Source organism: Colletotrichum gloeosporioides (assembly GCF_011800055.1).
Source record: "Colletotrichum gloeosporioides strain Lc1 chromosome Unknown consensus_9, whole genome shotgun sequence".
NCBI lineage: Eukaryota > Fungi > Ascomycota > Sordariomycetes > Glomerellales > Glomerellaceae > Colletotrichum > Colletotrichum gloeosporioides.
In genome coordinates, this window is record NW_025544654.1 from 487,759 (window position 1) to 514,193 (window position 26,435).

General features: G+C 46.3%; 11 protein-coding genes across 11 annotated transcripts; 4 read left to right on the forward strand and 7 right to left on the reverse strand.

Moving 5' to 3' along the window:
• Positions 1-1,003: 1,003 nt before the first annotated feature.
• On the forward strand, positions 1,004-2,446 carry GCG54_00003113 (Cytochrome P450; the record flags this gene model as incomplete). The annotated part of the gene is made up of 3 exons (XM_045403191.1): positions 1,004-1,190; positions 1,248-1,361; positions 1,491-2,446. The coding sequence occupies 3 exons, from the start codon at positions 1,004-1,006 to the stop codon at positions 2,444-2,446; spliced, it is 1,257 nt and encodes a 418-aa protein (XP_045270094.1).
• Positions 2,447-2,554: 108 nt separating this feature from the next.
• Positions 2,555-3,385, reverse strand: GCG54_00003114 (Glandicoline B O-methyltransferase roqN; the record flags this gene model as incomplete). Its single annotated transcript, XM_045403192.1, has 1 exon — positions 2,555-3,385. One exon carries the CDS (start codon positions 3,383-3,385, stop codon positions 2,555-2,557), a length of 831 nt encoding a protein of 276 aa, XP_045270095.1.
• Positions 3,386-4,386: 1,001 nt separating this feature from the next.
• On the forward strand, positions 4,387-5,526 carry GCG54_00003115 (Protein dhs-3; the record flags this gene model as incomplete). Its single annotated transcript, XM_045403193.1, has 3 exons — positions 4,387-5,006; positions 5,060-5,341; positions 5,415-5,526. Coding segments are annotated over 3 exons (1,014 nt in total), but the record flags the coding sequence as incomplete, so codon positions are not given.
• A 101-nt stretch (positions 5,527-5,627) lies between these two features.
• GCG54_00003116 (Mutanase) lies at positions 5,628-7,223 on the reverse strand (the record flags this gene model as incomplete). The annotated part of the gene is made up of 4 exons (XM_045403194.1): positions 5,628-6,242; positions 6,296-6,700; positions 6,757-6,990; positions 7,047-7,223. 4 exons carry the CDS (start codon positions 7,221-7,223, stop codon positions 5,628-5,630), a joined length of 1,431 nt encoding a protein of 476 aa, XP_045270097.1.
• A 1,128-nt stretch (positions 7,224-8,351) lies between these two features.
• Positions 8,352-9,806, reverse strand: GCG54_00003117 (uncharacterized protein; the record flags this gene model as incomplete). Its single annotated transcript, XM_045403195.1, has 5 exons — positions 8,352-8,794; positions 8,850-8,914; positions 8,977-9,094; positions 9,149-9,518; positions 9,570-9,806. 5 exons carry the CDS (start codon positions 9,804-9,806, stop codon positions 8,352-8,354), a joined length of 1,233 nt encoding a protein of 410 aa, XP_045270098.1.
• A 1,998-nt stretch (positions 9,807-11,804) lies between these two features.
• GCG54_00003118 (uncharacterized protein) lies at positions 11,805-14,263 on the forward strand (the record flags this gene model as incomplete). Its single annotated transcript, XM_045403196.1, has 5 exons — positions 11,805-11,903; positions 12,061-12,765; positions 12,817-12,995; positions 13,058-13,256; positions 13,325-14,263. The coding sequence occupies 5 exons, from the start codon at positions 11,805-11,807 to the stop codon at positions 14,261-14,263; spliced, it is 2,121 nt and encodes a 706-aa protein (XP_045270099.1).
• A 56-nt stretch (positions 14,264-14,319) lies between these two features.
• GCG54_00003119 (putative quinate permease) lies at positions 14,320-14,850 on the reverse strand (the record flags this gene model as incomplete). The annotated part of the gene is made up of 1 exon (XM_045403197.1): positions 14,320-14,850. One exon carries the CDS (start codon positions 14,848-14,850, stop codon positions 14,320-14,322), a length of 531 nt encoding a protein of 176 aa, XP_045270100.1.
• A 231-nt stretch (positions 14,851-15,081) lies between these two features.
• Positions 15,082-15,798, reverse strand: GCG54_00003120 (putative quinate permease; the record flags this gene model as incomplete). Its single annotated transcript, XM_045403198.1, has 2 exons — positions 15,082-15,473; positions 15,531-15,798. 2 exons carry the CDS (start codon positions 15,796-15,798, stop codon positions 15,082-15,084), a joined length of 660 nt encoding a protein of 219 aa, XP_045270101.1.
• Positions 15,799-16,812: 1,014 nt separating this feature from the next.
• GCG54_00003121 (3-alpha-(or 20-beta)-hydroxysteroid dehydrogenase) lies at positions 16,813-17,688 on the forward strand (the record flags this gene model as incomplete). Its single annotated transcript, XM_045403199.1, has 2 exons — positions 16,813-17,230; positions 17,288-17,688. The coding sequence occupies 2 exons, from the start codon at positions 16,813-16,815 to the stop codon at positions 17,686-17,688; spliced, it is 819 nt and encodes a 272-aa protein (XP_045270102.1).
• A 5,407-nt stretch (positions 17,689-23,095) lies between these two features.
• On the reverse strand, positions 23,096-24,006 carry GCG54_00003122 (uncharacterized protein; the record flags this gene model as incomplete). Its single annotated transcript, XM_045403200.1, has 2 exons — positions 23,096-23,158; positions 23,212-24,006. The coding sequence occupies 2 exons, from the start codon at positions 24,004-24,006 to the stop codon at positions 23,096-23,098; spliced, it is 858 nt and encodes a 285-aa protein (XP_045270103.1).
• A 522-nt stretch (positions 24,007-24,528) lies between these two features.
• Positions 24,529-26,046, reverse strand: GCG54_00003123 (uncharacterized protein; the record flags this gene model as incomplete). Its single annotated transcript, XM_045403201.1, has 1 exon — positions 24,529-26,046. One exon carries the CDS (start codon positions 26,044-26,046, stop codon positions 24,529-24,531), a length of 1,518 nt encoding a protein of 505 aa, XP_045270104.1.
• Between the last annotated feature and the right edge of the window lie 389 nt (positions 26,047-26,435).

Consider the following 26,435-nt stretch of genomic DNA (forward strand, 5'->3'; position numbering starts at 1 on the left):
CGGCCCTTCCCAACATGCATAACGGCAAGGTGAGTTATCTAATCCCGGCCAAAGAACAAGGGGTCATTGCCAACACGCGCCGAGACGAAAACAATTTTTGCCCTTTCCAACGGCGCAGCAACCCGTCTCGTCGATAGCTCCGAGATGTATGCAAGCCACCAATGCCGCCAGCCGCATTCTCTGCACCTTTTACTACTTGGGGCCAATAATTGAAGAGATTTAAGGCGCGGTTTCGCGTGGCAAAGGTGGTGTTCGTCACCCAGAAACGGTGAGATTGGCCACTTCCTCGGTGTGATATCGATTCCAACCAATCCCATCTCACCGAGGGATAGTCTGATTGGAGAAAGGGTTTTCCTAATTCGGAATACCTTACGCCCGCCCCGGACGTCGTCGGGATCGGCTGTACTCGAGCCTCATCACTCGACCCGAAGGCGTCTGCGGGAGGCGCAACGGCTTACATTGGGTGGTAGCATTACTCATGCGGATAAACCACTCTTTTCCATGGCTTTGGGACGCGGTTTGAGATTTCCATTTAAACTGCCCATATCCCCCCTGGTCATCTGACATGTCGACTCTGCAGCTTACCTTTCATTCAACCAAGTTTTCGTCCACCTCGACAAATTTCCGCTGCAATGAGCTACTCAAAGCATCCGTGGCAGTATGTTGTCATAACCTTGACCGGCGCTGCTGCAGTGCTACCATCTCTGCACATGACCCCCTGGCAGTCGGTTGCACAAGGCCTCCTCGCTTGCCTAGCAGTGTCGTATTGCGCGATAGCGGCATACAGCTTGTTCATCTACCCTTACTACGTATCACCACTAAGGCATCTTCCCGGTCCAACGGTACTTATATTCATTCTTTTCCAAGCTCTTCTGATCTGATTGCTCTGTAGGATCACCACTTCCTATTGGGCCACACTGTCAAGCAGTTTCTGTCGGGCGATCCAAGGGAACCTTATGTCAAATGGTTGAAGATATGGCCTAAGGAACCCTTCATCCGCTTCATGGGCTTTGGCAACTCGGAGTCGCTACTTGTCACGTCACTCGGTGCTTTCAAAGAGATCTACCTTCCGAAATCATACACCTACATCAAGCCAGAGTTTAGCAAAAGGCTCATGGCCCCAGTATTGGGCTATGGACTGATCTTTCAAGAAGGAGACGAAGCAAGAACACAGAGGAAACTGATAAGCGGTATGCTTTATCGTTGTGTTTGAGTGATCCAAAAAAGCACGCTAATGGGATCACCAGCGCTATTCGGTCTGACCAGCATCAAGCGCACCATCCCAACCTTCCAAAAGAAGGCCAAGCGTATATGTCAATTGTTTGATCAGAAGATTGAAAACGAAAACGGACTTGTCAATGGTGAGGCTTTTCTCAACCTGTAAAATCCGGCGGCAGTTTTGCAACCATTTCAAGCCCAACGTTCGAAAAAGCCTCACTCGCTTACTGACTCTTGCTGCCAATTAGTCTCCTCTGCATGGTCCAGTGTAGCACTAGACGTTATCAGCGAGTTTACCTTGGGGATAGATCTTCAGACAACTCTAACACCATCGGTTTTCCACGAGTCTTACAACCAGTGCTTTGACCCTTCCACGTTCGGCTGCATTCTGATCGCCATTTACGCAATCTTTCCTGCCATCCGCTCGTTTCCGCTGGAAGAAAATCGCAAATACAAAGCTGCAAACGCCTTGGTCCGCTCCGAGATTCGGAAGCTAATACAAATGAGGGAGGCCGAGCTTGCTGAGAAACCACTCAACTCAGAGGACACACCCAATGTCCTTACACATATGCTCTTGGAGTCGAAGGCTATGGGCCATCCCTTGTCGGAAGATCAGATCCTGCAGAATATCCTCAATTTCTTCGCCGCCGGCCATGAGACGTCTGCTACAACGATGGTCTGGTGTACTCATATGTTGACGCGTCACCCAGACATCCAGGAGAAGGTTCGAAAGGAGGTTAGTGAGCTCATCAATCGAAAGCCAAATCCCGATTACTACGACCTAGAGAGCCTTCACTACACCGACAATGTTCTGAAGGAGACTCTTCGACTCTGCTCCCCTGGGATTGTTGCAGCCAGGGAGCCTGTTCATGACGTGGAGATCTGCGGGACCATTGTGCCAAAGGGTACGCCACTGGTGTTGATGCCAACGATCGTTAATCGCAACCCTATGATTTGGGGCGAGGACGCCGACGAGTTCAGGCCTGCGAGATGGGACAGCCTGGCGGGGGAGGCTTCGGATCCTCATGCCATGACTAGCTTTCTGATGGGTCCACGATCCTGCATTGGGAGAGCTTTTGCAATGTTAGAGATGAAGATGATTCTGGTCGAGGTGATGTCCAAGTTCAAACTCGAGCCGGCTGTTGAAGAGAAGGATATTGTTCTGGTGAACCCCAGCCCCGCTTTACGTGTCAAGGGAGGTCTAAAGGTAAACGTTTCTCGGTTGTGAAGGTAGATAGGCTCGATGTAATATTTTTTGAAGGTCACAATGACGTGATGATTTGTTGGCGTGGTAGATACAGGCATTGTGGGCTTTCCAGGGATGTGTGAGCTACATCTACTGTTTCTTACAAATAGCAACGATCGCTTTCATAGTAACACCGACACAACTCTCGCCGTTTCTGTTCAGTGAAACAGTAACGTCTCTCAGTATCGACGGCACCATATCCATAGCTTTTCTCTTATCTTCATCGCTCCAGTCCTTGAACACGGCGGGGCCAAACATCTGGACGATTGATGAAGAGACCTCCTCTAAACTCTTCGCGCCCCAGTGAACAATCATTTCCTGAAGGTCAACCTCTTCAAACCCACCAGATCTCAAGACGTCTTCCGTATGAGAGGGTTTGAACCACTCAGGCTTGATAGGCACGCTGAACGGCTCCTCTTCGGGACGTATCTCGCGCTGGAGCTTCCAGAGGACGGGAAGATATCCGAGCTCCTCCCAATTGGTGACAACAGCAATTCCACCCAGCTTCAGTGTACGCCAAATCTCCGATGCTCCCTTCTTGGCGTCATCGAAGAACAAGAATCCGAGGTTGGTGACCGAGTGGGTGAAAGTCTCGTCGCTAAAGTTCAAATCTTCGCCAGGCATGACACCTGTCCGTACTTTGTCGTTATCCGGGAACCTGGCATCCACGAGCTCAACCATCTTGGACGCTCCGTCGACTGCGTGAACTACGGGCCCTTTCCTACTTTTGAACTTCTGCATGATAACATCGGTGACAATACCAGTGCCGCATGCGTTGTCGAGAACCACGGAGTCGTTGTTGATATTGAGTAACGGGACGAGCCTCTCGGCGAGCTCTCTTGTGCAGCCACCAGTGCTTTTCTCATAGGACTCAGCTACCGCGTTGAAGTGGTCCAAAGCAGTTTTGTTGTCGTCCGCCATCTTCGAGATTATGAAAACGGCTGGACGAGTCGAGAAAGCGTGGATGAAAATGAGCCTAAGCAAAGGATCCAAAGATCACGGAGTATGAAGCTGAGGGTTGCCTGTAGCTGAATAAGAACGTCGTCGTCATTATAAGTTGTCGCACGGAACATTTTCGGAGACTTCATGCACGGCGAAGAGGGGCCCGGGGGTGAACCTTGATGGCACACCACCCACGCAGACGCATGTCAGATCAGACGACGTGGCATACCTTGACAAGAAAGAGATAGATTCGTCATATTGTTTGATATTTTCGCTGGAGAAAGATGCCTCTGTGATGGCGGTGGTGTTCTGCCGCTCTACGCAGTATAGCTCTCCGAAGCGGTTCGGCGGGACTCCGCCGACACCACGAATGCGGGTTCCGCCGCCGGCCTACAACCATGCACTAAGGCGCCGGTGTCCACGCGGACTCTCTCGTCGGGGGACGGACATCCATTCTTGCGAGCGGGTGCACACGTGCTATAATGATATGGTCGGGGTGTAAGTATGTTGATCTGAGAGCTCCGTGAGTTGTAGGTCTGTGGCAGTTGTTTACTTACATCCAGCGCTTGCTCTCAAAATTCTCCCAACGACTTATAGGCAAGATACCTCGTTGAAGGTACAGTACAGACATAAACGTACGGAAAATATCCAAATTTTCCCCCTCGAGTGGTTTAGTGTTAGCTATTCGTGAACCGTGACCTAGGTGATCGTGGCGCGAAATTTCTCATCAAAGGATGGTCAAGAAGCCTTTGATTACGAGGCGGAAACCCGCCCGGCTTGGAACAAAAGGCACTAGAGTATGAGAATGAGAAATCAACTTGAACAACACTTTTTAAAGGTCACATTTCTAATTCATCTTCATCAAATATCACCTCGGGGCTTGCTACTACCAACATCCTCGTCTACCACAGAGCCATCTCATATTCCCTTAGTCGCTGACAACATCCTCCTCATATCTATCCTAATAATCCACTCAAGTGCAAGAAAACAACAATCACTCAAGTTCAAAAATGCCTAGCGTTATTGAATTTCTGCAGTCTCAGCTCTTCACCGAGATCCCAGTACCTACAAAGAAATTTACCGGCCAAACTATCATCGTCACCGGTTCCAACACCGGCCTCGGCCTTGAAGCCGCACGGCACTTCGTCCTGCTAGACGCAGCCCAAGTCATTCTCGCAGTGCGAAGCATATCAAAGGGCAAGGGAGCCGCAACCCACCTTGAGGAATCTACTGGGACGAAAGGAGTCGTCGAAGTCTGGGAGCTGGACCTGACCTCTTACGCGAGTGTCCAGAATTTTGCCAAGCAGGCCCGCAGTCTTGAGCGCCTGGATGTCTTGGTCAACAACGCCGGCGTCATGACGTATGACTTCGTGTTAGCAGAGAAAGATGACAGCCTCATCACAGTCAATGCTGTGAGCCCGCTTCTCCTCAGCATACTGCTATTGCCTAAGATGAGGGAAACGTCCTTGAAGTATGACAAGGAAACTGTCGTCACCTTCGTTGGGTCGCTTGGCCATGCTAGGGTTGACTTCATTGAGAGCAAGAGTGAACATATTTTCAAAGCCTTGGCCGTGGAGAAGGCCGCTCGCATGACTGAGAGGTAAGCCGATCCTGCCACGCATGCGGGCGTTTTCAACAGACTGAAGACTTTAGGTACAACATCTCCAAGGTCATCCAGCTTCAGCTCGCTAGAGAGCTCGCGGACACCCTCACAAAGTCAGAGAAGCTGGGCAGTATCATCGTTTCAGTGGTGAACCCGGGATTATCTGACACGGAAGTCGCCCGCAATCTCGGCTGGCTTCAGGGGAAAATACTCAAAGTGGTGCTTAGCTTGGTTGGAAGAGCACCAGAGGAAGCTAGCCGTACACTTGTTCTAGCTGCTGAAGGCGGACCAGAAACGCATGGTCAATATCTTGACGATGGCAAAGTGGGCAGGTACGTTGGAGGGGCTTAGATCGCTCCTCGCAGAATACTGCTGTTGAATTCTCAACTAACTCCCAGGCCACAGACCGTCGGAATTCATAACCAGCGGTGAAGGAATCAAGGTTCAAAAGCAGCTGTGGAAAGAATTGCTTGAGAAGTTGTACGCTATTGCCCCTGGTATCGCAGGTTCACTTTGAGCCAACGTCGAACGTAGTCAAACGGTGACATTGGTTGCCTTACGCGATTTTGTATGAATTCCGGGTTAGAATAAACCCTGAAATGCAATTGAGCTCTATGTCTATCCCAAATGCGCGACAGCGTGCGTACCAACTGGCGCATGAGAGCCTCCCACCCAAGCATTCCAGTTGTTGATACCTTCTGTGCACTCTTCGGTGATTGGACGGCCTTGCACCTGGGCCACAACGTCTGCTCCTCTGTGGATGGTCACAACGACATCTCCCAGTCTACCGTTGAAGGGTGCGCTGCCGTGGTAAACACCAACGCCGCCGTTCGGTACCCCATCGTCATCCCATGACGCCTCTTGAGGCACACCGCCAATGCTTACCGTCACCGAAGCGGGTTCGGTGAGGAGTGCCGAGAACACGACCTTGTCCTCCATGATCTCCGATGGATGATGCAACTCCTGGCCGTGGCTCGGTGCGTTGCCTGTGGTACCTCCGCAGTCGCCTGCGTGGCCGGGGTGTATGCGGTACCACGTCACTACTCCCTCCCGGTTGATGGTGGCATGGCCGTTCTTGTACAAGTCGATCAGAAAAGGAAGCAGAAGCCGCCAGCCGTCGTGAGGCATATCTCTGACGTAGTTGAACGGCGCCTTGCCGTACTCGAAAGCGCCAAACTGCTTTTCGTGTAGGGGCCCAATGTAATGGGACTCGCCGAAGTCGTTCCACGAGATCTGACATTGTGATTAGAATACGTACTACCTGTCGCTGTTTCAATGGTACTCACAATTTGCACATATTCTGGTCTGATTTGAAGAATCTCGTTCCAGCGGTCATTCCACAGATCATCGCCCTTCCAAGCCCAGTTCTTGTTCCAGGTCGGGAGATTGGTGTAGAACCACGGTGAAACTGCAACCATGTACGGTCTGTTGCCCAGGAAGTGACGGTAAGAAGCATCCAAGCCGGGATCCATCTTGCGGGTGTTGCCGTGCGGCCATGCGGCCCAACTGAAGAGACCATCGGTGACACCGGTGTTCACGGCGTTCTCGGCTCCGATTGACGAGAACGAGGGCATGAAGAAACATCCGGTCGCGGCCTTGATGTCATGCCAGTCGGCAGCGTTACCAGTTCCCTCGAAAGTGGAAACGACTGGTTGCCATCCGCGCTTGAAGTACGCAGGAGAGGGTCCAAACTTTGGTAGGCGTTAGCACGCGGCGGCATGAGAGCGCTTTATTGAAATGCACTCACCCGATTCAGCAACTCAATGACTCTCTCTTTGGGCCAAGCTCCTGCTCCCTCGTAGTCGAACGACAGGAGCAGCTTGAACCCAGTCTGCTCAGCCGCGAAGAAGAACTCGGGAAGCTTCACGATCGCCTCTTCGTGGATACCAAAGTTCACCACGAAGCCATCAATATGCGCCTCTTGAGCCAGGCCGATGTCGACCTTGTACTCATCCACGGTGTACTCGCAGGTGTTACTCAACTGCTGGTGTGTCAGCAAACGCCCCTCAAAGTTTCAATCGCAGAAAGTCTGCTCACCATGAAATGCGCAAACACGGCCCGCTCGAACCCCTGAGGCGGCCCCTGCTGATACGGCGGCCGGCTGTCCGTCGGCACCGGAGGCGGTGGCGCCGGTCGGGGCTCGTCGTCGTCGCCGGTGATGGCCGCAATCTCCGCCTCGATCTTCCTCTTCGCCTTGTCGAAAAATGCCTTCATCGTCGCGTGTGTTCGGGAGAGGAGAAGTTGCCCGCGCCGAGCCGTGACGCGCGCTGCGTTTGACCGCTCCAGTTAAATTGACACGTGGAATGGCGAAGCCTCAATCTTGGCCACCGGAGAGGGTCGTTTGTAGCCCCATCTCTACGTAACCGAGCCTTAGCACGCATCCCGACTTATCCGGCCTCTTGGAGGCCTCGATGTCATTCACCATGTCGGAAAATTCGCTGGATAACAGTAGAGAAGCTCTTGGTGTTTTCCGCGGGCCTGTCTAGTTCGATGTCTCGAAGCTTAGAGACATGGAAGTGTGTGTTCAGGGCGCGAGTCATTAGGGAGGGTGCGCTGAGCCTGTCGTTCGCTGGCTGGCCACATGGATTTTACGTCATTTTTTAGGCTCTGCAACACGGACGAAGAGAGGGTGCCGAACACTACAAGGATACTGATTCAATTGCTCTAGGCCTGTGTGTGCCCATCGGGTAGGTCCCCGATTCAGTTTGAGGAAGATAAGAACATGTGGACGCGGGATTAACAATTGAAATCTAGAAATGCGAGAGCGAAACTAAGTAAATAAGGTAAAATAGGCTAAAGGCATTAGAGTGTAGGTGAAAGAAACCTTTATGTGATAGGAGATAGACGTTCTCTGACCGGGAGGGCGTTATCCTAAGCCACGGAGAAAGATCTAGTAAGCGATCGCGAAGAAAAACAAAGTTGGAACGGCAAAAAGATGTCCTCGGAGAGGCTCGAACTCTCGACCTTTGGATATCTCTGCCTGTAGACAGAGTCATATTGATAGTAATATGAGACCAACGCTCTACCGACTGAGCCACGAAGACTTCAGCCACTGTGGGGCTTGGGCGATCCCAAGGTGGAGTTGACTAAGCGGCCAGCGGACCGGAGAGCGTGTTGATTCCCGGCATCCCAAGGGAATTGGACCTGGCGTTTCTCGTGGTGTTTCGCGTCGCACACCATCACGGGCTTTGGGAGCCTCGGGATTTTTAATGGCGTTGTTTTGCAATTTGCATTCGCTCTCACATTGACACGCGGTTGGCATTGTTATGACTCAAAGGCGAGTGCATCTATAATTATGTTCATTATCTGTATGTTCGTAATCATATCGTCATAGGGGGTATTTCAAGCTTGCGGGAATCTCGTAACGTCGGCCGGTGCCGAAGACATCACAACCACCGTCGTCGTGACAGTTCCGTCCGGCCCTTGATCCTTCACTATCCGGAACTTCTCATCATCCGTCACTGCCGATGGGTTCGTGTCTGGCGTCCATGTATGTACGCTTCTTGTAACGTTGATCTCAAATTCTCGCTCGACCATGATCATCTCTGGGATTTGAATCTCCGTGTCCCAGTCTCTTCCTGCTTCTGGGTCGTGGCTGATGCTCCATAGCTTCTTGCGTGGAGTGAAGGATGTTGGCGATGTCGGGGCGTGAGAGGATAGTGTGCTTGCGTCACTCGGATGTGGCAAGAGATGGTCAATCAGAGGCTGCATCGCTGGTATGCATACAGCGATGATGACCACATCGGCCTCGAGACTTGTCCAGATGACCAGGTCAGCGGAGTCGTCTGTGGAAGACCGTCAGCAACATGATCCTTGGATAATCGATTTAGTGAAACTCACAGGTAAAGTCAGGGCTACCTAATGACTTCAATCTCGTGCATTTGAATATGGCAGTTATCAAAGCACTGAATAGGGCAAGGTTAGCAATCTAAATGTTTCTCGCATTCTCAGTTGGGCGTCCACTTACACAGCGCCCAGCACTATCGATATCAGCACTCCTAAAAGTTTCCGTCTCGCGAAATGAAGCTTGCGTATCGAGAAAGCCACATAAACTGCGAGATATGCATTTGTTGCCGCAGATATCGCTGAAATGCCACCAGGTTAGCAGTTTCTCAATATGAATTGAGCTGTTGACTTACCACTAGTTGATATTGAATATTCCACGGCCATGTCTGGTCCTAGACAAGCTTTTGTCATGAATGACATCTCAGCTTGAGACGGTGAACATTGCGTATATAATCCCAGGACGTTTCCAAGCAGTCCTAGTGAGCAGAATGCAACAAGAGCCCACAGGAACAAGCGTTGTCCCCTCTTAGGTTGAAGGAGTCGGTTCATGAGAGCGACCACGGCGATCTTCGGCAGTATCAGAGCAAAAATGCCGAAGGAGAAAGCCATGACGGTCCAGTGCAAAATCGCCTCCTTCTGATGGTCGCTCAGCGATGCGACGTGCCTCCCGTGGCCGATCGCGACGGCCTTCAATGTCGTTGCTGTCGATGTCCATCCCGATATCTGTGGTACTCAGCCAAAAATGTCCGATAACACTAGAACGAGCGTTCATACCACCGCAGCCAGAAGAATTCCGTCGTCAAAGTGCACTTTCTTTTGAATCCACCCCCGGACGAACAACCGCGACAGAGCAAACATCGTCGAAATCGCCGTCGCGGGCACGACAGACGCGACGATCACGCCGCCTATGCTGTGCGTGTCGACATCCTCGGCCGAGTCGGCGTAATCACGCGGCGGTAGCGGGAGTGGAGGTATCGAGGCACTGGTCAATGCTTTGTAAAGCAGGTGCATCATGCGTGCGGACGCAGAAGAACGATCATTGAAGATGTTGTTGTAACATGGCCTGATGTGATCGATGGCGGGTTCGGTTTGTGTTCGGCGGCTTTTCGTTACGTGCGAAGGAAGATGCAATGTCGGAGATGGCAAGAGAGGGCAGCCATAAGCAGAAGGTGAGGGGGAAGGACGACCATTATCCTCTTGGATTACGCCACTTAGTGCGGAGGGCAAAATGACAAGATGAAACCTCAAAACTTTGTTCTAGAAGGGCTCGAGTGTCGAGGTCACCGAGGTTGTGGACGCTAGAGGCTTAGCGAGAGTCAGAGAGGGAGTCTATTCCTCTCCATCTGATTTCCTGTTTGGCTCAAAGGAAACCTTGTCTGCGGTGCAGCTGATTTGCGTGCCAAGGGTATGGTTCCCTCGTCACACTCTCGACAACCGGAGCATCTGGGCCTGTGAAGGAAAGTAAAGGTCTGGGTCGTGGACGAAAACGGTATTTCCACGTACGATTTGCTCAGTCGGGTGTTCGCGTCCCAGTTATCCGGGACTGATCTTCAGCACTAAAATCGGTTCCGGACGCCACAGGGGAGATGAAAGGAAGCGAACACTACGCTGAAGCTATTTCGTAATTGTAAGTCTGGCACCACGGATCGGTGCCTCCAAGGACCTAGTGCTAGCAATATGCCCGGTCGAGCCGGTCGAGCCGGTCCTGAGACATCGCGTTAAGCCGGTAGAAGCGAGAACGTCGGTCTCCGAAACGGTCTTCAATGATCATGCAGGGCTAGCGAGGTTCCCGCTGAAGAACCAGAAAGCCTCGCATCGTCCAACAGGCAACTTTTGCAACTAGTAATTCCAACGAGATGCGGGCGCATGGGAGGCTTGACAGCCGTCCTTCCGGTTCTAAGGATGCCTAATATGAAGCCACGAATATTACTTCTCGACTTCAGAAGGACGTGCGACAGGTGTTGCTATGAGTGATGGCGTTTTCTGTAAGAATATTGATTACTATGCCTTGTCACATGACACCATTCTCAAACCAGCAGCATTGATTGATGACCTGGGCATTGCCTAGTTACGACGAAGAGTTGAAGTGCGCGAATAAGAATATTCCGAAGTATACAAACAGATTGAATTACTCACACGAGCTGTAAAATTTGACTCGAGATGCCAAATTGCGCTCACCTATACGCCTTATAGTCCAGTCGTGTCGACCTGTGTACATTCTTGCAGACCATGTAACCATCCCGCATTCTGCACCTCGTATCTGACTCTTCATTGCTGACTCTGTTAACAAAGGGCTTGTTTTTCTTTTGCGTACTTTACGCAACCGGACAAGCTGTCAATAAGGGTAGCGCCCACCGATCCGCCCTACACCGTTGGCTGACTTAGTAGTCTCTATCCATCGGAGAGAGATCCGCCCGACCTCACTGGTCGTCGTCATTCAGGGCTTGTGGCTTTCCTTTTCGGATTGTCTTCCACTCCCGTCGTCTCTATTTTCATTTGCATCAAAACTCTTGCTTACAAGCAGTCAGTATGTCCAATTGTCGAGGCAAAAGTCCGACACGATACATCGACCGGCTTTCAACAGCTCATGTCGGCGTACCTCGGCCCACTCCTCCGATGCCGGCCGGGATAGCAGCGGTAGATTAACGGGTCCTCCGATTGCACTAACAACAGCTACTTGCCTGATAAAATGTGTCATCCGAGCCTGCAGGAAAGTCCCGATAGTGCTACGGCCACTGTAGGGAGAATCTCTCCACCGTCTCCGCACTTGATAATGGTAGCGTGCCCGCGGGGAGGTGGGCGCATTGAGCACTGTTACCCCCCTTATCAGCCAGATTAAACTAAACGCTGCTGACACATTCCCCCGGACTCCACGATATCGGATCAGAAGTGACTCGCAGCCGTTAATTCTCACTCAAAGGCACGCGATATCTGACTTTCTCCACATTGGAGATCTGATCCGGAGACCTTCCCTTGCTGCTGGCTGGAACCTTCACCTTGCATTTCACAATGAGCACTCAGAGGGCCAGCACACACACGGCAAAACGCCCGCGGCTCGGCGAGCGAACGATGTTGGCTTGTATCGGCTGCAAGCAAAAGAAACTGAAGGTGCATCAGCCTAAGCGATACCGTGTTTCCTTGGGCACTGCTAACACTCATAGTGCGATGGACAAAGTCCCAAGTGCCAAAACTGCGTCAGAACAGGAAGAGGTATGGCCCTCACAGAGATCTCAATAGCACGTGAGTAGGTCCGGCTGACAGTCAGGTAGACTGCCTAGTTGAAGACCCAGGGACTGGCTTACACCGCCCGCGCGACTACATGAAGTCCCTTGAGGCCCGTGTAGCTTATCTGGAAGGTCTCTTGCAACAGGTCCGGCCCGAAGTGGCCCTCGATCACTTCGGCCCTAACGAGGGTCACGATGCCGATCATTCAGCCCCGGCCCCTCCAGGCTCGGCAAGCCAACCTATGCCTATCATGCACATGCCAACGGCTTTCCCAAGCCTGCCTGAGCAGTCTTCTTTCGAGGACATGGACTTCTCCCGGACACTGCGTGCACCCTCAATAGATGCTGATGATCACCATGTCGACATGCTATCCTCGGAAGTTGCTTTGCTCTGTCTCAGCGCCGCTGGCAGGGAGCCTCACTACTTCGGGCCATCCTCCGCGGTCTCTTTCTCGCGAATTGTGAGCGCGACGATGGGTCTTGCCAGTAGAGGGGGTAGTTCGCAACATAGCCATGCGGGCCGAGCGAAAGGGCCTGGCTCTGAGGTGCCTCGCGAAGTTCCTTTGCGGCTGCCGTCGCCCACCTTGAGAGCCAATCTTTCTCAGGCTTACTTCGACAATATTCATCCTCAATACCCCTTTCTTCACAAGCCAACGTTCCAAATCTGGGAAGAGAGTTGTTTGAAAGCGAGTCTCGAAGGTGATCTCAGCAGCGTCAGCGGAGTTTCTTTGTTTTTCGTATTGATGGTGAGCTCTTCGGCAACACGTCGATTTCTCGTATGCTTACATCAACACTAGGTTTATGCGATTGGTTCTCTTGTACTTGGTCAAAGCCATTATGATGCTGCCGAGGCCTACTATTCTATGGCACTAGACCACATTGCAGCTGTTCTAGATCTCGATAGCCTCGAGTCAATACAGGCTATCCTGTCTTGTGCGGTGTACTCCATTAGGTCGCCAGTTGGCGTCAGCCTATGGTTCGTGGATGGACAGATTCCTGAGCTTTTGCATGAAGCTAACTTGGCTATTATTACTATAGGAAGGTTTCTGGTATGGCTATACGTCATTGCATCGAGCTTGGGTATCATCGAAGTGCAGAGAAATATCACAAAAACACGGACGCTCTTACGAAGGAAATGTCCAAGAGGTGCTTCTGGGTGGCCTATGATATCGACAGAGTTGTAGCTTTCATCCTTGGTCGGCCAGTTGGTATTCCTGATGACTCTATTGATGTTGAGGTAAGCCATAGACACACCACCAGCTCCATTGTACATCACAAGAGGTGTCTGACAAAATACTGCTCCAGCTTCCACTTGATATGGACGACGAAAACATTACATCGGGAGGTCTAATGGCCAATCCCCGCACAAACCCGACCGGTCCGCCAACACTAATGACGGGCTTCGTTCATGCCATCAAGCTTCGACGATTGTGGACAAAGATTAGCGACAATCTGTATCCTCCGTCGATACGGCGCTGCGGAAATCACTGTGGCCAGAGGGCAACCGTTGAAAGCCTTCGCCAAGAGTTAGATGAATGGCGCGTCAACACACCCGACCAGCTAGACTACTCCGTGTCTCATCCGCTATCTGTCTTCACGTCAAGATCATGGTTTCAGCTTGCCTATGATCACTCCATCCTCCTCCTGTATCGACACTACATGATGGCGCTGCCGGGTAGTCACACCCCTGCTAACTGCAATGACTCCACGAATGTTAATGATGTCGAAGCAACTGAGAGGGCCTTAGAAGAGTGTGCGGTTCGCGCGCGAGAGATGTGTCTTCTCTATCGTCGGGTATACCAGAGTTCTTCCGTTCAGTTCACCTGGGGAAGCCTTCATATTCTGTTCCTCGGTGGACTGACATATCTCTACTGCCTCTGGAGGTCGAAGCGCGTCCGGGACTCTATTCGACAGGCCGATGTCGTGACGACTTGCATGGCGTGTACGACTGTTCTTATCATCATTGCCGAACGGTGGAATCTGGCGACGTCATACCGCGATATCTTCGAGACACTGTCACAACGAACAATCACCATGGTCTGCAACGATGGGCATAAGCCTGGTCCCACATCACTACCAGCGATTGGTCCGGGACCAAGCATGGACAGTCATGTTCCAATGAGTGGCACCAGTCCCCCTGGCATGCAAGACTGGATCGATGACTTAGATCCCATGGCTATACCCCAAGAGTCGGAGTGGCTGGTACAGCAGCTCAACCTACTACAGGGGGTGAGGGAGTTCTGAGGAAGAGATTCGGATCGGTCATCCGGGCGATTGCCGCACACAATTTCATTATTTTTCTAGACCCGTTCGCCCTCGACATTTTCTCGCTCCACCTGTTGCTTCTCTTGAGACAAATGAAGTGCTAGGTTGATCAATCCAGCATCTCGTGCCTCCAAGTACCTCCTGCGAGTCGCTCTGGCAAAGAGAGGCGCATCAGCCCCCAGCAACATGTCCATGTCCTCCAGTGGAACACCTTTAGTCTCCGGAACAAACAGGAACGCAAAGACAAACGCAACCACCGTGCATGTCCCAAAGAGAAGAAAAGTCCCCCAGGTTATCTTGTTGATCGTATGTGGAAGGCTGTAGACCACAATGAACTGCGCCAGCCACTGTGCGCAAACCGCGATCATCATGCCCAGCGTCCGAGCCCGGTTGGGGAGCGCCTCGGAGGCGAAGATCCACGGAATTCCATTCCAGCTGAAGCCGTAGAAAATGACATAAATGTAAATCATAGCCAGGGCAGTGCGAGCCCCGGCATCCGCTGAAGCTGTACCTTCGAATGAGCCGGACAACGCGGAATAGCCAGCTAAGTGCAACATGGCCACCATTGCCACATCTTGACTATGCCGTAAACCCCAGTCGCCAGAAGGCCAACATCAGTACCGCTGAAACCGATTGAACACAAGATGGTTGAACTGAAGTAGTTGATGGTATTGATGCCAGTCAGGTTCTGAAGTACCATAAGAAGGGCCACAATGGACGCACGCCACCTGATACCAGGAACAAGAAGTTCTCGGAACACCTTCCACGTGGACTGTTCCCCGCCATTGGCCTCTGACTTAGATCTGCATGATCTCACGGCTGATATACTCGTGGTCTTCAGGCAGATTTCGAACCCATGACGGAGCCTTTCGTGCTTGAGCTTTTCTGTTGTTGGTAACCAGCCATCTTGGAGACTCTGAACAGAACATGGGCATGGTGATGAGAAGCAAGCCGGCAGGGACGAACTGCACGGCAACCGGCACGTGCCATTGCGTATTTCCCTGTGAAGAGATATTCTGCGCCACACCATAATTAACCCAAAACCCGAACACAAGTGCCATTTGCAGCATGATCTCGAAAATGCCAACAAGCCTCCCACGGATAAAGGCTGGTGAGCACTCGGCAATATAAACCGGGATCAATGTCGAAGAAGCTCCCATAACGAGGCCAGTCAAGGTTCGGCGGCCGTCTACCGACACAATTCTTAGCAGTGGAGACCTAGGCGAAGGCAAGTAGGCTATCTCACAAAGAAGACCAATCCTTTCAATCAATTGCAATACAATGTCAATGACGAAGACCAAGGCTGAGGCCAAGATGACGGGCTTCCGCCCAAATATTTCGGCGGAAAAGAAGCCAGCGATACACCCAAAGAAGGCGCCTGCTTGGAACGTTGAGACGATGTTGGAAGAAAGATTGGCTATTTGATCGGCCGAGCTACTTCCTAAGCCGAAGGCACTTTGGAAAGGCGGTAGACTGATCGTGCCACCGATGAAGGCTGAATCGTAGCCATACATTGCCGAAACCTGTGTACATATTCCTTAGTTGGTCTTCTTTTAACAATAATGTAGGCAGAAGCCATTATACCCATGACGCTGAAAAGGCCAGAAGATACGGCCGATATCCGTAGACCTCCTTTGGGGTGTTCGACCCAGGGTCATCTTGCAGCGAAAGGATGTTTCTAATTTTGCGCTTTGTAGCTTACAATAGTACAGCTTTTCTCAAGCACTGAGCGGAGTAGGTAGTGATAGCGTCAGCACATCGGCAAACCTGAGATTCCCTTATCCATTCATATTCAAAATCCTTCTACGACTTCTCACACCTGGCGCTTTGCAGTTCAAGAATGCCGAAACCGGTAGAGCAGCGGCAGTTGCGATGCCTACCACGAATCTGTGGGGAAACACTCATCCAATCTTCCTGTTCATCTGCGTATATCTCCATGGGGATAGCAAGGAAATTGCGGGGTTAGAACAATACCCCGTGGGGAGACACAGGGGCTTCAACTGTCGGCGACTTTGGCTTACGGTCAGAGGATTGCGAGAATGATTATTGGCTGATGCCTATCCTCAGTATTCCCAAGTCTCCAACACACTTCTGCTTCTGTTGCAGTTCGCACACCACAGCCCCTCCGCCGAGCACCGAGGGGTATCGGGGATATATCCCAGGTTTACAACCGACGCACTCCCCCAGCGCCGATCTCGCTCGTATCGCTTATAATACGAAAAGTTATGAATCGTTTGTAGAACCCCATCAAACATGAGACCGTTGGTACTCGGGATCTAATTTCCGTTCCTTCAGGACTTATATCCGTGAGGGGTTGGATTTCTTCGACGATGCGGAGAAGCACACCGCTTGAATTATTATCCTTGTTTCATTGTTTGATGGTACAGAGAGGGAGAGAAGGCCTTGTCTTGGACGAATTCTTGCTCTTGGAAAACCCCGCACCCAGACCGATAACAGATTCCTTCACTGTTACTGAGTGATTTGTATCGAGATTCAAGTACAGCATCTTCTCTAAGCCAGTGCCCAACATGGAGGAAAACGCAACCAAAGAAGCAGTAGCCACGCATCTCCCGTCGCAACGCCTGCTGGGAAAGGTTATGTTGGTGACTGGCGCAGGTGGCTCTATCGGATTGGAAGCTTCTGCGCGACTATTGCAGGAGGGTGCAAATCTTGGCCTCGTGGACATCAGCTCGGATGCCCTCGAGCGTGCTGTTTCACAGCTCAAAGTCAACAAATCCGGAGAAACCATCGATCATCGCATATTGACAGTCACGGCCGACGTTACTTCTGAGCAGGCTGTGAAGCAGTACACGACAACAATTGTCCGTCATTTTGGACGACTGGACTGCGCGTTCCTCAACGCCGGAGTGAGCTATACATCGACGAGTATTTTTGACACAACTGAAGAAACCTATGATCGGATCATGCAGATTAATGTCAAATCCGGTATGATTTCCATATCCCCACTGCATGATCATACATGTACCTTTCTGACAATAGCAGCATTCCTGGGCATCAAGTACGCCGCTCAAGCTATGAAGGACCTAGGCACTGGAGGAAGCATCATCTTGACATCATCAATAGCCGGTCTAAGAGGCACCCCCGGACTGATAGTTTACTCGGGGTCGAAATTCGCGCTGCGGGGGCTTGCTCTCACCGCAGCCTCGGAGTTGGGACCGCTGGGTATTCGTGTAAACACCATACATCCTAGCGGCATCAACACGCCAATGTTCAAGGCTTCGTGGAGCCCGGAAAAGATGGAGGAATTGAGAAAAGGAATGCCGCTGGGCAGATTCGCCGAGACCGATGATATCTCGGGTGTCGTGGCGTTCTTGGCTAGCGATGATTCCAAGTTTATGACTGGGGGCTTCTTGAAGATTGATGGGGGTTGCGTCAGCTTTTAGAGACGTGGTTACCAAGCTGTAGATATTAGTTCTTTGACTAGCAATTTCAATCTAGGGTCTCTCCCTTCTTTGATATCCATGGAAAGCATGAGTGCTGAAACAGACATTTATGATTGAATTGTCTCCATCCCTTTTCATTCTTGGCACAACACAGCTGAATGCACCTTCTCACACAACGCCTGCATGGAAGCCACTGCTCTCTCAGCCATAACCTCTGGACCATTTCCTTCCAACTCCGTCTCTTTTAGAAAGCCTTCCACGGAGAACCAACCATCCCATCCGTAGTCCACCGACCATGTTCTCATAATCTCAACCACAGGAAAGTATCCACGCTTTTCCAGAGGGAAAGGCCTAGCGCTCCGCGACCACGTCAAGCGTGCATCTTTAACCTCCAGGCAGTTAAACAAGGGGGAATCGTCTTGCGAGTTACAGGCGCGCAGGTCATCAGGAATAAAGGTGTATTATAGGAGTAACTATTTAGAAGGGTAGTCCGTATCGCAGGCTAATATCTATACGCGCGACTTATATAATACTATATATTATATAATAGGTAGTAAGACTATAACTTAGATTAAGGGTATTATAATATACCTCTTTAGATATTATAAATAACTAAAAAACCTATTCCTTATTACTATATACCTAAAACTTATCTAAATTTATTATATAGAACGTATAAAAATAGCTTTTAAAGTAATAAAGTAAATAGATAAATAAAATTAGTATTTATAGTTATAGTTATAAAATATAAGAGTACTTAATAGGGTTACTTAGTTATTAAAGTAGGTTATAAATATATTTAGAATTAATAAAATTTCCTAATATAGTTAGTATAAGCTATTAAGTATAAGTAGTAGAGGTAAATAAGACCTCTTATACCCTCTTATAATTAAATTTTTCTTCCTTAGACTACCTATAGTTTATAAAAGTAAGTTTTTAAAAATCTTAAATTACTTATTATAATACTTATATATTATTAAAATAATTATTAGATTAATTAATATAATTATTAGAACCTTTACTAATTATTTAATAAATAGAATTTATAATATCTATTTCTAAGAAGAAAGCTACTACTTATATATATAAGGTATATAAATATAAGAAGGTTACTATTAATATTACTACTACTACTACTAGTAACCTCCCCTCTATCTCTAATAATAATAATAATAATAAGGAACTTACTATACCCTCTAGCCCCCCTATACCTCCCCCCCCCTATCCCCCCTATCCTATTATTAAGGAGGTTAAGGATAAAGGTAAGTATAACACCTTATATATATACTATCTAGAACGTCTTAGTTATTAGAAGTATTATATTAATTATTTAGAAATAGCTCCCTAAGGACTTCTCTATTATAAGGTCCCTTATAAGGAGTGCCTTAGGTCTACCCTTATAAGTAAGACCTAGGGTTACTATTATAACCTTATACCTATAGCTGCTAGCGCCTCTAGCGCGAAGCGCTATAAGAAGAATTAGTGTGTGTTGTGCGCCTCTACCTCTTATGGCTATTAGAGCTAAGCTTTATCGTTAGGTTTAAGGGTTTTCGCGCGTGTTTAGGGCTTCAGCTTAGGATAACGTTCGCCTTTAGGCTTTTTAAACTTACTTTTAGGCTCTCGCAAGCTAAATTAGGCTTCCTAGCTATAGGGCCAAATATAGACTTTCTAGCTGCTATGCCGCCTTATTTCTTACTTATCTACATCTAGTACTAGTATTCTAAGTTAAACTTAAGGTCTACTATTTTCACTCTAACCTTTATTAGGAGTAGTATAAGTACTATTATCCCCCTCTAAAATATCTCTAACCTCCTTAGCTTATTTATAAGATTTATTATTAGATATATTTAGTATATTAGCTTCCCCTCTCTAGCTCCTAATTATAACTTAAGGTCTTAGAGTTTATTTAGAAGTAAGAAAACCTCTTAGAAGCTCCTTTTAGGTCTCTTTATATATTATAATATCTTATAACTATATAACTAAGGTCTCTTATTCTTTAAGAGTATCTTTTATTATATTATTAGCTTATTCCTATATATTTAGAAACTTAAATATTAAGTTTAAGAATAATTTAAACTTTAGTTCCTATTTAATAATATAATATATAATCTTAGTTAGTATTACTATATATTTATTCTCTTTTAAATAGAACTTTAACTTATTAAATTATATATTATATATTATAATTACTCTCTTAAGTATAAGTACTTAGATCTTATATAAGTTATATATATTATTAATATACTTAACTAGGTATTTAATATATCCCTATAGATATACCTTATAGTACTTTCTTCTTTATCCTTTTTTTTATTCCTTTTTAAGTAGGTATATATAATAACTATATATATATATTTATTTTTAGTATAACTAAAGGTCTCTCCTAATTATAGATATATAGAAAGAGGCTTATTACTAAAAGTATTAAGTATACTATTCTTCTTTAACTTAATTTAGTAACTTCTAATTAGTCTTTTACTATAGGGATTAGTTAAAAAGATAAATCCCTATAAGAGTTAATTTTAACTATATTTCTAGGGGAAGATTAGCCTCTTCTTATATCTTAATACTTCTTAAAATTACTTCCTAGTTAGTATACTCTAAACTATTTATTAGTTCCTTTATATCTATTAGGGGTGTCTTAAGTATAATTTTATTATTTTTTACTTAGTATTAATAGTATATATTACTATTAATAGTAATTATAGCTATTTTATTATCTTAGTAGATAATATAAATTACTAATTTATATTACCTTTTAACTTATTATTTAAAGTAGAAGAGTACTATAAAGACTTCTTTAAGTAAGTAGTATATTAGAGGGAACCCTTATAACTTACTTAAGTATTTATCCTTAATAATTAGAATATAAAAAGCTTCTGAGATTACTTTAAAAGAGTAATAGAAGATATCCTAAAAGATATAATAATATAGATAAATCGCTTTATTTTCTAATTTTAAATATAAAATAACCTTCTTTATATAAGTTCTAATATATATTTTATATTATATCTATATTAAGCTATATATCTTTACCCTCTAAATATTTTTAACTATATATTTAAGAGCCTTAAGGTCTAAATAGCTAGAACGAAAATACTATAAGTATATATTATCTAACTAATCTCTATAATAGTTATATATATCTTATCTATAAGGGGCTTTTACTAGCTAAGTTATAGTAATAATATATATAAAACTTATTAGTATACTTTTAAGAGGGTATAAAGAAAGGAGGTTATATTTAAAGAAAACTAAATTATACTTTTAGATTAATATAGTAATAACTATACTTTAAATAAGGTTTCTTATATATAAAGTATAGTTAAGTCTATAAAATTAGATCTTCTATATATTAAGTTAACTTTTAGATATAATATTAATATAAAAACCTTTAATATAAGTAATATCCTTAAATATAAAGTTATTTAATACCTATCTATCTTAGTTTTTAAAAATCTCTTTAAGAATATAAGTTTCTTAGTTTAAAACTAAAATCTAAGTTATACTTATTTCTATAATATCTTCTAAGTTAGACTTTATATAGGAGTTATTTAGTAATAGTAATTTATTATTAACTAAGTATATAGTATTATAATTATTATAGATTATACTATATAAAAAGATATATAGTAAGGTAGAGGTATTAAGTAAGTATATCTCTAGTATAAATACTTTAAGAAGGTTTTATAAATTAATTACTATAGTTATAATATTAGATAGAACTTTAGTATTTAACCTCTAACTAGATCTATTATTCTAACTACTTCTTCTCTTATAGTTTCTATACTACTAGCCCCTTCTATTATATAAGTTACCTCTTCTATAGTTAGTATTACTTATTTAGTTTAAAATCTATCCTTTATATATAATTATAGTTTTAATATTTATCTATTTACCTTAATTAAGCTTAAAAAAGATTTCCTAAGTTTTATTATTATCTATAGAGATTTAATAGAATTTATAGGACTTTTTATAAGTATACTTTAGGTATTTATAAGCTTTAAAAGTTTAGAGATACTCTTCTCTATATAAGTAGCTATTAAGATATATATTAGAGGGGTTATTAGACCTCCTTCTTAAAATAATAAATAGTATATTTAATCTCTAAGACCTCTTAATAAGTAAGTATTTATAAACTAAAACTAAGAAGATAATCCTATACTACTCTAGAGTATATATTAAAAACCTTAAACTAATATTTATAATAAACTATATAAATTTAGTATAAATTTAATTTAGAGTAAGTTAGTATCTAACTATTTTAAAAAAGGTTTATAATATAAGTTCTTCTTAGATCTCTAAGATATTAAGTCTCTTTATTTCTATATAGTAATAATACTACTCTATATACTAAGTAGAGGGGTTAATATTTAAATTAGCTTTTTTAAGTAAATAAAGATAGTTTTTATAAATTATATTAATAACTATAAATATAATAAATATAAGTTATCTCTTAATTTTATATATAAATACTTATAAAGTTACTCCTAACTAAGTCTTATTATTTAGAATAGCTAATTTAGTATTAATTAGAATAAGGTTTAAAACTATCTTATTAACTTATATTTAGAAGTTAAAGTAATATATTAAGAAGGTTTATTAATCTAAAGAAGTTACTATATAATCCTTAACTACTATATTATATTCTAACTTAATATCTTTATAAATAGTAATCTAAGGTATTTATAGAGACTTTAAGAGGGAGAATAATCCCCCTAACCTATTAGGAATAATACTTATTTCCTCCTTATTTCTCTAGGTTTCTATAATTAAATAAGTATTTTTTAATATACTCTTAGTAGTCTCTATTAAATATTTAGTCTCTTCTAGATATTACTTTATTTACTTATTATATTCCTCTTAGTATTTTATATTTAGGAAGGTTTAATACTTAGTAATAAATTTAGAGATCTTTAGAGCTATAGTTACTTATAAAGGGTTAGTATAATTATCTATATTTAGGTTAATATAGTCCTAAAAGCCTCTTAAGTATATATAGAACTTAAAATAAGTATACTATATAGGCTAGTTACTTCTTAATATAAGAATATCTCTTATAAGGGGAATTTCGTTATTAGTAGAGGATATAATAGATAAGGATAATAAAGGAATTAATAAAAAGGATAGGAATAGGTTTCTTACGTATAACTTATAGTAGAGGGGTGATTTAAGCTGTTGATAGAGCTAGGCTTATAACTCTTACAAAAGTGGAACCATAATTGCTAAGCAGCAATTGCGCCTTATCCTTTGCAACACACCCCCTAGATCTTAGAGACTTGTCTACTAGATCTACGATCGTCTCTACTAAGGGTGAAAAAATCCCCTCTGGGTACGCTGGAGTTGGGATTTGAACGCGGGTCTTTGCTGCTCAAAAACAACACGATAACTGGCAGAGTCACTGGGCTCATAACTCTTGCGAGTTACGGGCGCGCAGGTCATCAGGAATAAAGGTGTATTGTAGGAGTAACTATTCGGAAGGGTGGTCCGCATCGCGGGCTAATATCCACACGCGCGGCTTACGTAATACCGCACGTCACGTGACAGGCGGTGAGGCTGCGGCTCAGATTGAGGGTATCGCAACAAATCGTCTGTTAAAGGAGGGTCGAACCGAGAGCCATCCGACAGTTGCAAACAGCGTAAATGATCCTTGGGAGCTTGTTTGAGGAATTGCGCCATTGACTCGGCGATTTCTGTCTCGCCGTTTGGAAGTTGACCACTATGAGCATAGGGGTCGCCCCACAGACGACTTTGGATGTGGAAAGAGTCGAGGCAGAGTTTGAAGTTGGGTCTGCCAACACTTTTGACAACACGGAGACCATCTTTCCATGTGTCGTGAAAGGCGGCGAAGGCGACTGGTTCGTAGGCGATGCTGACGCGACTCTGGGCTGCAAGGTCAGCCAAAGCTTGCAACTCTGGTATGATCACATCGTCATCGTTTGTCGAATGCTGGAGAAACTGCGATGGCACTTGGACGAACTTTGCACCGGCTGCGACAGCAAGGTTGATCCAGTCGCTGGCAACGTGTAGTCGTTCTTCCAACGGTGTACTGAGGTTTCCTTCGAAATTCTTCAGAGGATTCAGGCTGAGAATCTCAAGGTTCCGCGATGTGCAGAGATTCTTGATCTGTTCTGCAGATTCCAGAGGAGAAAGACCATTTGACGTGGCATGGTGGAGGAGGTCGGCATGCACGAGCCCTATGCCTGAGAATCCGTAGCTGGCAGCGGCTTCTATCTTTCGCTCAAGTGTATGCGATGGATGCTTGCCAAGAGACACCGTGGCTATCGCCCATTTGTTGCGAAAAAGAAGCATCAACATCGCTTTTGTGTGGGTTTGATAACCTGAGGATTCATACTAGGTAGTGTTTTGCCTTCGAGCCAGCCCTCGTTACATCCTTTTGATATACCGGCAACGTGCCTTGCTCTAGCTCGAGATCACCGTGCCGGGAAAATTTACACCCGCTATGCCACGTCATCCATCATGAGGATCGTCTCTGCGTCTCGGTTTGACATGTACGATGTGTCTAGAATCCTTCTGCATGCATTGTCGAGGAGATGCTCGGGAATGCGCACATAAGGGCAAGTGGGGCTCATCCGAGTTCTGCCAACTGCATCACCATCCATTCGCTACAATCGAAACCGGGAGTGTCGGTTGTAGTTGTGATAGGCTGCTCCCACCTTCCGGTAGTTATCGCATGCTATATGGACATGCTGGTTTGAGCCCCAGGAAGAGCAAAAGAAACATTGAAAACAAGTCATTTGATATGAGCTGACTACTAATGAAGAGAATGACTAAGAGTGCGCCAATGCTCGGCTTTCCTAATGAAATAGTGCACTTCACCTACAAAAATCTAGAAACGTCTTCTAGGCTGAGACCCAACTCTTCGGCGCACCTCTTCAAACTACTGCGCTGCGCCTGAGCATATAGTTCATTTGAATCCAATACCTGACACTTCAAAGCCTTCTCGTAGCCCTGTAAGTCTGGTTTTGCCGCGTCCTCCTGATCCATGGCCGAGTCGCTAGTGTTTGTGCTGGATTGAAGATTGGATTGAAAGATGCCAGCGGCCGAGAATGGAAGAAAGTCTTCATAGGTAATTGGAAGAGCCTCCAGTACCCCAGAAGAGACGAGCTGGTCAAGTGAAGAGGTTGGGTCGACAATCTCAAGGCTCGGGATACCAGCTAGCTTTTCCCGAGCACCCTCGGCGCATTTATACTCCGAGTAAACAAGGCCCCGACGACGCAACTCGTTCCAATCATCAGGGAACTTCTCGAAAGTCTCCTTGAAATCTTGGTCTACGGCAGATGGTTCAACCTTGCCACTTCTTTGTGCCGTCGCCATGGCCTCATCAAGAAGCTCATCATACAGTTTCCTACCCGCAGGTGTGACAGCAGCGCCTCTCTCTTCAATCTCACCAAACCTTGCTTTGTGGAATCCGTTGACGAACTCGTCTCGACCTGAGATAGCGAAACGGATCCCCTCCTGCAGTGCTAGAAAGCTAGTTTGCCTCAAGAGAATGGGGCATTTCCTTGGTGGTGGACCCTCAATCCGGCTCTTTACCGTCATGCCAGCTGCAAGCATTGCCTCTTGGGCAGCGGCAATATCGAGGGCGCGAGGCGTAAGGTGGTTGATATGTGATGACCGGAAGCAGGCAATATCCGCCAGAATTGGGTGTTCATCACGAAGAAGAGCGTATTCCTCGTGCGTCGCTGCAGCTAGAGGTTGCCAGCTGAATGTGCGGAGGGCTTCGATGACGAAACGCTCTCCCTGTTCAGGGGTCAGGCGACCTTCTTGCGTGGACTCAGCAATATCGAGGAGGTTAATGAGGTCGTCGCTAAAGATGTTTCGTCTCTTAAGAAGGTCCAGTGCTACGCCCCGTGCAGCACCAGACTTCAGAAGCTCCGGGCGAAGGAGTGTCGTGAAAACGCGGAATGGATTGCGCTCCAACGACTCGGGCGATATTGGACGGAAGCATGTGGCATGCATCGGCAGTCCCGCAACAGACAGGTCATAGTAGCCGACCGCGTGCATGCCGAGGAGGTTGAATATCCGGCGGACGGTGTGTAGTTCTTCGGGTGTTCCAAGGCGAATGGCACCATGTCTCTCAAGTGTAAGACGGTCGATACTGGCGTCCATCGTTGCGGAGCCTTCGAGGCCCTCAAGCTTTCTGGCCTGTGCATCTCTGTTGACTTTCTGGACGATCTGGATGAGGTCGCCATAGAGGGGAACTTCGGCCTTGTACATAGTAGACATTGCGAGGGCAAAGGTGGTGCGGAGTGTATCGGCGTCGACGTAGGCAACATCCGGCCCCGGCTGTCCCGGAGGCACGGCACGGGATGCGGAGAGCAGACCGGCAGACATGACTAGATGCGGCAGGCTTCTCTTAGAGGAATTATTGGCGTATGTGTAATTTCGTTGTTTCTCGGGCCCAACATAAAGCAAATATTATCGTCGATAAGTTAGACATGATCCTGATAAGATGGTTGCTCCTTTTGTTTCCTTATAAGATCCAACAAAGCTTCAGAGCGCAGTCATCCCATGTTTCTTGCATCGCTCCCGGTCATACGATCAGTTCGGAAGGTGTCAACAAGTTTCACATGACGCTCATGGTTCCTCCCGAGCCTTGAGCCGACTGAACCCACATCAACACTCACTGCCTCTTTCACATCAGCTGGAAGCCGGCTTCCGAGTTGCGCCGTCACCGAGGTCATCGCGGACACCTACCAATCCCTTCACCGGGTGCTGCCGAT